At 39.9% G+C, this 14,668-nt stretch overlaps 2 protein-coding genes across 14 annotated transcripts in view; one reads left to right on the top strand and one right to left on the bottom strand.

Annotated features, from left to right (window-relative positions):
* Positions 1-14,668, top strand: part of unc79 (UNC-79 domain-containing protein) — a 216,704-nt gene that overhangs the window by 172,653 nt on the left and 29,383 nt on the right. For all 13 annotated transcript variants that reach the window (XM_071687677.1, XM_071687676.1, XM_071687673.1 and 10 more), the window contains 4 exons: positions 213-338; positions 11,929-12,069; positions 13,123-13,277; positions 13,762-13,856. In XM_071687677.1, the coding sequence (XP_071543778.1) occupies positions 213-338; positions 11,929-12,069; positions 13,123-13,277; positions 13,762-13,856 (517 nt within the window). The remainder of the gene's footprint in view (positions 1-212; positions 339-11,928; positions 12,070-13,122; positions 13,278-13,761; positions 13,857-14,668) is intronic.
* The window catches only part of LOC139762701 (alkylglycerol monooxygenase-like), a 255,753-nt gene that overhangs the window by 228,122 nt on the left and 12,963 nt on the right, over positions 1-14,668 (bottom strand). The window lies entirely within an intron of this gene.

Raw genomic sequence — 14,668 nt, 5'->3', positions numbered from 1 at the left:
ACCAATTCCAACTGAGGAGCTGTCAGACATAAAGATGTGATGTGACAGTTCTTTTCAGTAGATGAATCAGTGAAGCCACATGTTAAAGACTTCTGATATTAAGAATTCTAAAAAAAAAAAAATAATCTGATGCAAAAATGAGTTATAAGCTTCTAAATTCTGAAAACTGTGATTAATGCCCAATCATTATTTAAATCATTATTTTCTTTCAGGACTGAGGGTACTGAAATACCACCATTACGTGGGGGAATGACGAATAACAATTCCCATGGGCCACCTCCACCGCCATCTATTAAGCAGTCATCTCTAAGGGTTGGAGAGGACTGCATGGTCTACAGGTGTGGGCAGTCACAAGCCATTTCCAGTGTTTCTAAAGTTTTAAGTTGAAAAATCAATGCACCTTTTTTTTTTTTCTAATTATGAGAAAAATAGATAGGCAATATCAATCTTTTTGGTGAAACAGATGAACAAATTATTGTTAATCAGGATACTATATTCATTGTTAATTTTTCATGTAGACTGTTGGGGATGAGAGAGCTTGGGAAGTGAGTCAGTTGTTCACTGATGATACAGCGCTGGTGGCTGATTCATGTGAGAAACTGCAGAAGCTGGTGACTGAGTTTGGTAAAGTGTGTGGAAGAAGAAAGTTAAGAGTAAATGTGAATAAGAGCAAGGTTATTAGGTACAGTAGGGTTGAGGGTCAAGTCAATTGGGAGGTGAGTTTGAATGGAGAAAAACTGGAGGAAGTGAAGTGTTTTAGATATCTGGGAGTGGATCTGGCAGCGGATGGAACCATGGAAGCGGAAGTGGATCATAGGGTGGGGGAGGGGGCAAAAATTCTGGGGGCCTTGAAGAATGTGTGGAAGTCGAGAACATTATCTCGGAAAGCAAAAATGGGTATGTTTGAAGGAATAGTGGTTCCAACAATGTTGTATGGTTGCGAGGCGTGGGCTATGGATAGAGTTGTGCGCAGGAGGATGGATGTGCTGGAAATGAGATGTTTGAGGACAATGTGTGGTGTGAGGTGGTTTGATCGAGTGAGTAACGTAAGGGTAAGAGAGATGTGTGGAAATAAAAAGAGCGTGGTTGAGAGAGCAAAAGAGGGTGTTTTGAAGTGGTTTGGGCACATGGAGAGAATGAGTGAGGAAAGATTGACCAAGAGGATATATGTGTCGGAGGTGGAGGGAACGAGGAGAAGAGGGAGACCAAATTGGAGGTGGAAAGATGGAGTGAAAAAGATTTTGTGTGATCGGGGCCTGAACATGCAGGAGGGTGAATGGAGGGCAAGGAATAGAGTGAATTGGAGCGATGTGGTATACCGGGGTTGACGTGCTGTCAGTGGATTGAATCAAGGCATGTGAAGCGTCTGGGGTAAACCATGGAAAGCTGTGTAGGTATGTATATTTGCGTGTGTGGACGTATGTATATACATGTGTATGGGGGGGGCCATTTCTTTCGTCTGTTTCCTTGCGCTACCTCGCAAACGCGGGAGACAGCGACAAAGTATAATAAAAAAAAAAATATATATATATATATATATATATATATATACGCGGGAGACAGCGACAAAGTATAAAAAAAAAAAAAATATATATATATATATATATATATATATATATATATATATATATATATATATATATATATATATATATATATATTGATTGAATTGGATTGAATCAAGGCATGTGAAGCGTCTGGGGTAAACCATGGAAAGCTGTGTAGGTATGTATATTTGCGTGTGTGGACGTATGTATATACATGTGTATGGGGGTGGGTTGGGCCATTTCCTTCGTCTGTTTCCTTGCGCTACCTCGCAAACGCGGGAGACAGCGACAAAGCAAAAAAAAAAAAAAAAAAAAATATATATATATATATATATATATATATATATATATATATATATATATATATATATATATATATATTTTTTTTTTTTTTTTTTTTTCAAACTATTCGCCATTTCCCGCGTTAGTGAGGTAGCGTTAAGAACTGAGGACTGGGCCATTGAGGGAATATCGTCACCTGGCCCCCTTCTCTGTTCCTTCTTTTGGAAAATTAAAAAAAATTGAGAGGGGAGGATTTCCAGCCCCCCGCTCCCTCCCCTTTTAGTCGCCTTCTACAACACGCAGGGAATACGTGGGAAGTATTCTTTCTCCCCTATCCCCAGGGAAAATATATATATATATATATATATATATATATATATATATATATATATATATATATATATATATATATATATATATTTTTTTTTTTTTTTTTTATACTTTGTCGCTGTCTCCCGCGTTTGCGAGGTAGCGCAAGGAAACAGACGAAAGAAATGGCCCAACCCCCCCCATACACATGTACATACACATGTCCACACACGCAAATATACATACCCACACAGCCCTCCACGGCCCACCCCGGACGCTCCACATGCCCTGATTCAATCCACTGACAGCACGTCAACCCCTGTATACCACATCGCTCCAATTCACTCTATTCCTTGCCCTCTTTTCACCCTCCTGCATGTTCAGGCCCCGATCACACAAAATCTTTTTCACTCCATCTTTCCACCTCCAATTTGGTCTCCCTCTTCTCGTTCCCTTCACCTCCGACACATATATCCTCTTGGTCAATCTTTCCTCACTCATTCTCTCCATGTGCCCAAACCATTTCAAAACACCCTCTTCTGCTCTCTCAACCACGCTCTTTTTATTTCCACACATCTCTCTTACCCTTACGTTACTTACTCGATCAAACCACCTCACACCACACATTGTCCTCAAACATCTCATTTCCAGCACATCCATCCTCCTGCGCACAACTCTATCCATAGCCCACGCCTCACAACCATACAACATTGTTGGAACTACTATTCCTTCAAACATACCCATTTTTGCTTTCCGGGATAATGTTCTCGACTTCCACACATTTTTCAAGGCTCCCAAAATTTTCGCTCCCTCCCCCACCCTATGATCCACTTCCGCTTCCATGGTTCCATCCGCTGACAGATCCACTCCCAGATATCTAAAACACTTCACTTCCTCCAGTTTTTCTCCATTCAAACTCACCTCCCAATTGACTTGACCCTCAACCCTACTGTACCTAATAACCTTGCTCTTATTCACATTTACTCTTAACTTTCTTCTTCCACACACTTTACCAAACTCAGTCACCAGCTTCTGCAGTTTCTCACATGAATCCGCCACCAGCGCTGTATCATCAGCGAACAACAACTGACTCACTTCCCAAGCTCTCTCATCCCCAACAGACTTCATACTTGCCCCTCTTTCCAAGACTCTTGCATTTACCTCCCTAACAACCCCATCCATAAACAAATTAAACAACCATGGAGACATCACACACCCCTGCCGCAAACCTACATTCACTGAGAACCAATCACTTTCCTCTCTTCCTACACGTACACACGCCTTACATCCTCGATAAAAACTTTTCACTGCTTCTAACAACTTGCCTCCCACACCATATATTCTTAATACCTTCCACAGAGCATCTCTATCAACTCTATCATATGCCTTCTCCAGATCCATAAATGCTACATACAAATCCATTTGCTTTTCTAAGTATTTCTCACATACATTCTTCAAAGCAAACACCTGATCCACACATCCTCTACCACTTCTGAAACCACACTGCTCTTCCCCAATCTGATGCTCTGTACATGCCTTCACCCTCTCAATCAATACCCTCCCATATAATTTACCAGGAATACTCAACAAACTTATACCTCTGTAATTTGAGCACTCACTCTTATCCCCTTTGCCTTTGTACAATGGCACTATGCACGCATTCCGCCAATCCTCAGGCACCTCACCATGAGTCATACATACATTAAACAACCTTACCAACCAGTCAACAATACAGTCACCCCCTTTTTTAATAAATTCCACTGCAATACCATCCAAACCTGCTGCCTTGCCGGCTTTCATCTTCCGCAAAGCTTTTACTACCTCTTCTCTGTTTACCAAATCATTTTCCCTAACCCTCTCACTTGCACACCACCTCGACCCAAACACCCTATATCTGCCACTCTGTCATCAGACACATTCAACAAACCTTCAAAATACTCATTCCATCTCCTTCTCACATCACCACTACTTGTTATCACCTCCCCATTTACGCCCTTCACTGAAGTTCCCATTTGCTCCCTTGTCTTACGCACCCTATTTACCTCCTTCCAGAACATCTTTTTATTCTCCCTAAAATTTACTGATAGTCTCTCACCCCAACTCTCATTTGCCCTTTTTTTCACCTCTTGCACCTTTCTCTTGACCTCCTGTCTCTTTCTTTTATACTTCTCCCACTCAATTGCATTTTTTCCCTGCAAAAATCGTCCAAATGCCTCTCTCTTCTCTTTCACTAATACTCTTACTTCTTCATCCCACCACTCACTACCCTTTCTAAACAGCCCACCTCCCACTCTTCTCATGCCACAAGCATCTTTTGCGCAATCCATCACTGATTCCCTAAATACATCCCATTCCTCCCCCACTCCCCTTACTTCCATTGTTCTCACCTTTTTCCATTCTGTACACAGTCTCTCCTGATACTTCTTCACACAGGTCTCCTTCCCAAGCTCACTTACTCTCACCACCTTCTTCACCCCAACATTCACTCTTCTTTTCTGAAAACCCATACTAATCTTCACCTTAGCCTCCACAAGATAATGATCAGACATCCCTCCCGTTGCACCTCTCAGCACATTGACATCCAAAAGTCTCTCTTTCGCACGCCTGTCAATCAACACGTAATCCAATAACGCTCTCTGGCCATCTCTCCTACTTACATAAGTATACTTATGTATATCTCGCTTTTTAAACCAGGTATTCCCAATCATCAGTCCTTTTTCAGCACATAAATCTACAAGCTCTTCACCATTTCCATTTACAACACTGAACACCCCATGCATGCCAATTATTCCCTCAACTGTCACATTACTCACCTTTGCATTCAAATCACCCATCACTATAACCCGGTCTCGTGCATCAAAACCGCTAACACACTCATTTAGCTGCTCCCAAAACACTTGAGTTGATGGAGAGAGGTGGGTGATTATTGGTGCATATGCACCTGGGCATGAGAAGAAAGATCATATATATATATATATATTATATTTATTTTTATTTATTTTGCTTTGTCGCTGTCTCCCGCGTTTGCGAGGTAGCACAAGGAAACAGACGAAAGAAATGGCCCAACCCACCCCCATACACAATGTACACACACACACGCCCACACATGCAAATATACATACCTATACATCTCAATGTACACATATATATATACACACACAGACACATACATATATACCCATGCACACAATTCACGCTGTCTGCCCCTATTCATTCCCATCGCCACCTCGCCACACATGGAATGCCATCCCCCTCCCCCCTCATGTGTGCAAGGTAGCACTAGGAAAAGACAACAAAGGCCCCATTCGTTCACACTCAGTCTCCAGCTGTCACGCAATAATGCCCAAAACCACAGCTCCCTTTCCACATCCAGGCCCCACACAACTTTCCATGGTTTACCCCAGACGCTTCACATGCCCTGATTCAATCCACTGACAGCACGTCAACCCCGGTATACCACATCGATCCAATTCGCTCTATTCCTTACCCTCCTTTCACCCTCCTGCATGTTCAGACCCCGATCACGCAAAATCTTTTTCACTCCATCTTTCCACCTCCAATTTGGTCTCCCACTTCTCCTCATTCCCTCCACCTCCGACACATATATCCTCTTGGTCAATCTTTCCTCACTCATTCTCTCCATGTGCCCAAACCACCTCAAAACACCCTCTTCTGCTCTCTCAACCACGCTCTTTTCCAGCACATCCATCCTCCTGCGCGCAACTCTATCCATAGCCCACGCCTCGCAACCATACAACATTGTTGGAACCACTATTCCTTCAAACATACCCATTTTTGCTTTCTGAGATAATGTTCTCGACTTCCACACATTCTTCAAGGCTCCCAGAATTTTCGCCCCCTCCCCCACCCTATGATCCACTTCCGCTTCCATGGTTCCATCCGCTGCCAGATCCACTCCCAGATATCTAAAACACTTTACTTCCTCCAGTTTTTCTCCATTCAAACTTACCTCCCAATTGACTTGACCCTCAACCCTACTGTACCTAATAACCATGCTCTTATTCACATTTACTCTTAACTTTCTTCTTTCACACACTTTACCAAACTCAGTCACCAGCTTCTGCAGTTTCTCACATGAATCAGCCACCAGCGCTGTATCATCAGCGAACAACAACTGACTCACTTCCCAAGCTCTCTCATCCCCAACAGACTTCATACTTGCCCCTCTTTCCAAAACTCTTGCATTCATCTCCCTAACAACCCCATCCATAAACAAATTAAACAACCATGGAGACATCACACACCCCTGCCGCAAACTACATTCACTGAGAACCAATCACTTTCCTCTCTTCCTACACGTACACATGCCTTACATCCTCGATAAAAACTTTTCACTGCTTCTAACAACTTGCCTCCCACACCATATATTCTTAATACCTTCCACAGAGCATCTCTATCAACTCTATCATATGCCTTCTCCAGATCCATAAATGCTACATACAAATCCATTTGCTTTTCTAAGTATTTCTCACATACATTCTTTAAAGCAAACACCTGATCCACACATCCTCTACCACTTCTGAAACCACACTGCTCTTCCCCAATCCGATGCTCTGTACATGCCTTCACCCTCTCAATCAATACCCTCCCATATAATTTACCAGGAATACTCAACAAACTTATACCTCTGTAATTTGAGCACTCACTCTTATCCCCTTTGCCTTTGTACAATGGCACTATGCACGCATTCCGCCAATCCTCAGGCACCTCACCATGAGTCATACATACATTAAATAACCTTACCAACCAGTCAACAATACAGTCACCCCCTTTTTTAATAAATTCCACTGCAATACCATCCAAACCTGCTGCCTTGCCGGCTTTCATCATCCGCAAAGCTTTTACTACCTCTTCTCTGTTTACCAAATCATTTTCCCTAACCCTCTCACTTTGCACACCACCTCAACCAAAACACCCTATATCTGCCACTCTATCATCAAACACATTCAACAAACCTTCAAAATACTCACTCCATCTCCTTCTCACATCACCACTACTTGTTATCACCTCCCCATTTGCGCCCTTCACTGAAGTTCCCATTTGCTCCCTTGTCTTACGCACTTTATTTACCTCCTTCCAGAACATCTTTTTATTCTCCCTAAAATTTAATGATACTCTCTCACCCCAACTCTCATTTGCCCTCTTTTTCACCTCTTGCACCTTTCTCTTGACCTCCTGTCTCTTTCTTTTATACATCTCCCACTCAATTGCATTTTTTCCCTGCAAAAATCGTCCAAATGCCTCTCTCTTCTCTTTCACTAATAATCTTACTTCTTCATCCCACCACTCACTACCCTTTCTAATCAACCCACCTCCCACTCTTCTCATGCCACAAGCATCTTTTGCGCAATCCATCACTGATTCCCTAAATACATCCCATTCCTCCCCCACTCCCCTTACTTCCATTGTTCTCACCTTTTTCCATTCTGTACTCAGTCTCTCCTGGTACTTCCTCACACAAGTCTCTTTCCCAAGCTCACTTACTCTCACCACCCTCTTCACCCCAACATTCACTCTTCTTTTCTGAAAACCCATACAAATCTTCACCTTAGCCTCCACAAGATAATGATCAGACATCCCTCCAGTTGCACCTCTCAGCACATTAACATCCAAAAGTCTCTCTTTCGCGCGCCTGTCAATTAACACGCAATCCAATAATGCTCTCTGGCCATCTCTCCTACTTACATACGTATACTTATGTATATCTCGCTTTTTAAACCAGGTATTCCCAGTCACCAGTCCTTTTTCAGCACATAAATCTACAAGCTCTTCACCATTTTTTTTTCTTTTTTTTTCTTTTTTTTTTTCCAAAAGAAGGAACAGAGGGGGGGGTCAGGTGAGGATATTTCACAAAGGCCTAGTCCTCTGTTCTTAACGCTACCTCGCTAATGCGGGAAATGGCGAATAGTTTAAAAGAAAGAAAAAGATATATATATATATCTTTCTTTCATACCATTCGCCATTTCCCGCATTAGCGAGGTTGCATTAATAAAGAACAGAGGACTGGGCCTTTGAGGGAATATCCTCACCTGGCCCCCTTCTCTGTTCCTTCTTTTGGAAAAAAAAAAAAAAAAAAATGAGAGGGGAGGATTTCCAGCCTCCCGCTCCTTTCCCTTTTAGTCGCCTTCTACGATATGCAGGGAATACGTGGGAAGTATTCTTTCTCCCCTATATATATTTATTTCATTTATTCATTTTGCTTTGTCACTGTTTCCCGCGTTAGCGAGGTAGCGCAAGGAAACAGACGAAAGAATGGCCCAACCCACCCACATACACATGTATATACATACACGTCCACACATGCAAATATACATACCTATACATCTCAATGTACACATATATATACACACACAGACGTATACATATATACACATGTACATAATTCATACTGTCTGCCTTTATTTATTTCCATTGCCACCTCGCCACACATGGAATAACAACCCCCTCCCCCCTCATGTGTGCGAGGTAGTGCTAGGAAAAGACAACAAAGGCCCCATTCGTTCACACTCAGTCTCTAGCTGTCATGTAATAATGCACCGAAACCACAGCTCTGAAAGATTTACCTAAATTAAAAAAAAACGAGATTCTATAAATCAGCCAGCTCTCAGAAAGTTGGAATAGTATCATTCTGTCTGTGATGTGAATAACAGTTAGCTTACAATTCTCAGATTGAGTTTGAATGGTAAAGAAAGAAACAAATTAAGAACATCTTTCTCACATCATGTGCTACATGTAGGAACATGACCAAATATATGTCAGAGTTAGTTTTGCTGGTAGAGTCTATTAACATTATTATACATACCAAAGTGCTGATACAACTAACATATATATCAAAGTGTATCTACTGCATGTTTCTTTTAATTTTTGACAATGAAAAAAAACAACATGAATATGCAGTGGTATAGATTATGGACCTCTAAATCAATGAATTATCTGATTCAGCAATCCTGTGCCAATAAAATAAATCAGCAAAGATTTACTGAAATACGACAGTGCCTTCCGTAAATCCTTTACAGACTGAATATTTTATGATGGAAACCTGTCAATTATACTGCAAAATACCTGGATGTATAACCTTACATGCATCCTGAAAACCAAATTAATAGAACCAACATACAAATCAGAACATAAAATTCACTGATAAAAGAAAAAAGTGAGAAAACGATTTTCATGCAAGTATTACTGATTTTAGCCCATGTCTGGTTGCTGGAGTCTGCACTGACATTGCAGTTAACCTCTTGTTAGATGTAATGCTTTATCACCATCTCTTAATCATTTAATGTTGAGAAGATACTGACATCATACTGAAGTGAAAAGAGCAATAATGCTCTAAAGAATAGAAAAACTGGGGGTTCACATGAGTAGAGACAGTGGAGAAAAGTGATACTGCTGAGTAGACCTGAAAAGTATGCACAGAAGCATGGAAAAGCATTCACTACCTCTTGATAGTACAGAGGCACTACATTTTACACTGTGTAAAGGTAAAAGGAGTATGATTCTCCATAGAAATGACAACAGAATAATGAAACACAGGAAAAAGATCAGAGAGGATCTTTTTTTTCTCTGAGGCTGTCATCTGTTCTAGATGCTACCTGACATATGCGGGAAATAGCAAACAAATACGAAAGAAAGAAAAAAGAAAAGCTTTGCAGAGTTGACAATGTATTTATTTATTTATTCATTTTGCTTTGTCGCTGTCTCCCGCGTTTGCAAGGTAGCGCAAGGAAAAAGGCAAAAGAAATGGCCCAACCCACCCCCATACACATGTATATACATACACGTCCACACACGCAAATATACATACCCATACATCTCAATGTACACATATATATACACACACAGACACATACATATATACCCATGCACACAATTCACACTGTCTCCCTTTATTCATTCCCATCGCCACCTCGCCACACATGGAATACCATCCCCCTCCCCCCTCATGTGTGCGAGGTAGCGCTAGGAAAAGACAACAAAGGCCCCATTCGTTCACACTCAGTCTCTAGCTGTCATGCAATAATGCCCGAAACCACAGCTCCCTTTCCACATCCAGGCCCCACACAACTTTCCATGGTTTACCCCAGACGCTTCACATGCCCTGATTCAATCCACTGACAGCACATCAACCCCGGTATACCACATTGTTCCAATTCACTCTATTCCTTGCACGCCTTTCACCCTCCTGCCTGTTCAGGCCCCAATCGCTCAAAATTTTTTTCACTCCATCCTTCCACCTCCAATTTGGTCTCCCACTTCTCGCTCCCTCCACCTCTGACACATATATCCTCTTTGTCAATCTTTCCTCACTCATTCTCTCCATTTGACCAAACCATTTCAGTACGAGAAGTGGGAGACCAATTTGGAGGTGGAAGGATGGAGTGAAAAAGATTTCGAGTGATTGGGGCCTGAACACACAGGAGGGTGAAAGGCGTGCAAGGAATAGAGTGAATTGGAACGATGTGGTATACCGGGGTCGACGTGCTGTCAATGGATTGAACCAGGGCATGTGAAGCGTCTGGGGTAACAACTTTAGGAAATAACATGAAATTACCCAAGAGACTTGTTATAAAGATGAGGAAATACTTTTATAGCAAAAGAGTGGTGGATAAATGGAAGAATTTAAATGAAGATATGGTCAATGCAGACAGAATGCAGAAATTTTAAAGTCGTATGATATTAGAGAATGGACAAGAGATGGAACCCCATTAGTGTAACATTCCTTCCTTGTACAAAACAAAAAGGTAATTAAATCCGCCCTCTTTTGTACTTTTAATCTTTATAGGTTCTATGCTTTGCATCTGTACAATATCATAGGGACTACCATACCATCAAACATACCCATATTTGCCAACACAGACAGTAACCACTTTCCTTACACTACTCAGTGCACTTAAGACCTGTGCCCCTTCACCCACCCTTTGGCTCACTTCTATTCCCATGGTTCTCTTCACTACTATGCCCTTTCTGAGGGAGGCATCAGGCATCTAAAACACTTCCCTTCCTTCAGGTTCTTTCCATTCAAACTCGCACTCCAACTAACCTGTCTGTTTTATTCACATTTACCCTCAGCTTCCTCCAGCTTCTGCAGTATCTCACTCAAATCTGCCTGCAGCACCATATCATCTCTAAACTCCACTCTCTTGGCTTCCTTCCCTTACTTTGCTCCCTCTTTCAAGCTAACTTCAAAACTGAACCTGCTTGCCCTATACTTTCATGTAATGTTGGCCATACTTTACATTTCTTTTTACGAAATCCAATGGAAGTTGAGGCTGAACACTAAAAAGACCTTGAAAGTTACATTATAAGTCTGACCATGACACAGTATACTTCAAAACTTGACCTGCTTGCCCTACACTTTTGCTATAATGTTGGCCATAATTTACATTTCTTTTTTTACAAAACCCAACAGACGTTGAGGCTTAACATTGAAATTACCACAAAATTCACAACATTATAAGTGTCTGACCATGACATAGTGTACTGCTTAAAGCTAACTGGTTTGCAGCCCAGATTTAAAGGTAAAATACTGTTACAAAGCTGATCCAGTAGTTCTTTTTTTTAATTAACTTTTTGCCTTTATTATCTAATTAGGTTACAGTATATATTTATATATCATTGTCCACAAAATACCCCAGATTGTGTTGAACTGGAGTGTAATGCTAGTGGGATTCTGGTATCCAAAACAAAATACAGTAATGTCAATAGTATTTACAAAGAGGTACATATATAGAATTTATTATAATGAACAAGTAATTTTGTTTCCTGACAGATGTATGGAATGTGGTGAGGTGTTAGAAGAATTTTCCAATGATGAACTTGGCTTGTGTATCATCATCCTTTCAACATTTGTGTACCGGCAGCCTGGTTTTGCTGCGCCACTGCTTCCCAGGATGCTGAAAACTGTGGCCAGGTATGATGATTCAGAATATGCTACTTTAAGGAAGTTTAGGATGATGTGAGACCAGCACAAAGAACAGGATGGACTTTTTCAATTCAACCCAATAAAGAACTGCAGAACTGCAGATGTAGTCTTATCTAAAGGAGTTAAAGAGATTTCTTCATAATCATTTAACATTTAACTAGAAAGTATTCTTTCAAACATTTATATACTGCCAACATTTACAGTTTCATCTCAGTTTATTCAGCTGTCCACCATCTTTATACCAAAACAGTACAGTACTTCTTTACATCCTTTTCAAACAACATCTTATTATCTCCTCTGGTTACTGTCCCTTTGCATTTATAAAAAGTCTTCATTATCAACATCTTCCACTTGATTTAGAAATACAAAGGCTAATCACTTTACCTCCCCCTTCTTTTCACTATATGGGAAGGTTTGTAGCTCAGCCCTCATAAGTATCAGCTACAATTTTTTTTTACATATACACATTTCTTGTATTTATTTATATATCATTTACAAAGAATATTATTTATATGATTATGTGAAAAATAATTGATAAGTATTAGTTACATGTTTTTTACATATACACATTTCTTGTATTTATTCACATATTTACAAAGAATTTTATTTAAAGGATTGAATGAAAAATAATCTTAAATTTCATCATAAACATAAACTTTGACACTACCATATTACTTGGTACTTCTTCAGACTATGTATATGCTGACCTTGAGTCATCTCAAGGACAAGAGTAAGGCTTGATTCTGGTAACTGCCTGACTGTAGGCTAATGCCAAGGGCTACTTTACACCTTCAGCTGATTATCATGGGAGTGAAGGGGAGGCCTAGTTACCTGTGACCTAATTATATCTTCTTGTTTAACCCCTACTGCACTCTAAATTGACCTTTGAGGTCATCTGATGATCATGCAGGTGATGATTAAGGAGGGTAAATCCTTATGGGTTCACCTCATTTTGGAGGTTAAAAGGATGCTCTCTCATATGTTTTTAGGGGCCTTAACAGTGGTACAGAAATGCTTTACATATTTTTAAACTTTTTTCAGGATATCTGGAAGTGAGATATTCTCATGGCAGTTTGAGAGTTCTGTTCATCTTCCTGGGTCAGCAACCAGCATTGGTCGACAGTTTCTTCGCTGTGTTCTCCATCAACTGGCTCCAAATCAAATCTTTAACCAAATTTTTCACACAAATATTGAAGGTAGGCTTTCTATATAAATTCTAGAAAAATAATATCTCAGATATGAAGTGCTATCAGTGGACTGAACCAGGACATGTGAAGCATCCCAGGTAAAGCATGGAAAGGTCTGTGGTGTAAACTGCTTAATTCAAAAAATTCATTTTGTTTTATATCTACATATTTTCAATATTTTTTCATAAAGGCTTTTTTTATTGCTCCAAGTTGTTATCATACTTCATTTATAATGTAAGAAATATGCTTGTGGAATACTTTTGGCTTGTTAGTGAAGTAGCTGGGCCACATTTTACAACAATATTTGTGGATTAATTATTTATGCTTTCAATATTTTCACTATCCAAATTGTTTTAAAGCAACTTTAATGCCAGATGTGGAAACTTCATGGTCTTTACATTTTATAAAGATAGTAAAAGAATTCAAGTTAAATTGACTTTTTCACTGAAATGTAATTTTGTAGTGAAAGGGTTAAGAAATTTTACCTCTTCAGAATATCAACGCGTTCAGCTCTTCAAAACTTTGGCACAAGCTTTGACAGACTTCAATGAACTGAATCCTTCAGCACCAGTCCAACTTCTTCTTGAGGTAAGTCATTGAACAATCTTCACTTTGATTTCTAGAATTACTCTAGTATATTATTCACATTATTATTTCTTCATAAGAAACTCTTTGGGGTAAAAACAGTAGAATTACCTCTACAACTGTATTACTCATCTATCTACTGAAATGTGGTTATGTAACGTCAGTCAAACAGCATACTAGTGTATACTGCTGTCTTAAGAAGGTTAGTAACAGTGTACATAGCCAAATAAATGCTCAACATTAAATATAGTTCTTATTTTGGCTCTCAAACTGCAACTTTCATACCAGGTGAAATAAGATTACTTTATTCAAACTGGATTTTTTTTTTTTACTGTATCTGTCATTCCTAGTATTGTCTTCAGTCCCATTATGGGACACTTACTATAAAAGAATAATAAGTGCAGAGAGAAAACCTACTTTGACTAATGAAGATTACATGGATCACATGATGGATAGTTGAAGACTGTAAACTGAATAGATGTAAATTTTCCTTCAGATGACAGTCTGGAATCCATATAAGTAAACTCTGTTGCACTTGGAAATCATCAGCTAATTCATGCCAGTCCAGTGTACCACAGTACTATACTGGTTGTCTTTCTTCTGTTGTTTACAAGTCATAATCTCATCAAAAGCGTCATTAACCAACCAATAGCCACTTTCCTGACTTTACAATCTTCTAAGCTTGAATGGGGATATAAAGAAGTACTTGCTGAAGACAGTCAGAACAGTAAGAATGGAAGCAATTTTCCCCATGGTCACACTAATTTTTGTTGTTCATTGAATTTTGAAGGTGAAGACTAAATGAAATGGGAAGG

Source organism: Panulirus ornatus, chromosome 44, assembly GCF_036320965.1.
Source record: "Panulirus ornatus isolate Po-2019 chromosome 44, ASM3632096v1, whole genome shotgun sequence".
In the NCBI taxonomy this organism is placed as follows: Eukaryota; Metazoa; Arthropoda; class Malacostraca; order Decapoda; family Palinuridae; genus Panulirus; species Panulirus ornatus.
This window is presented reverse-complemented; position numbering and strand designations above follow the sequence as displayed.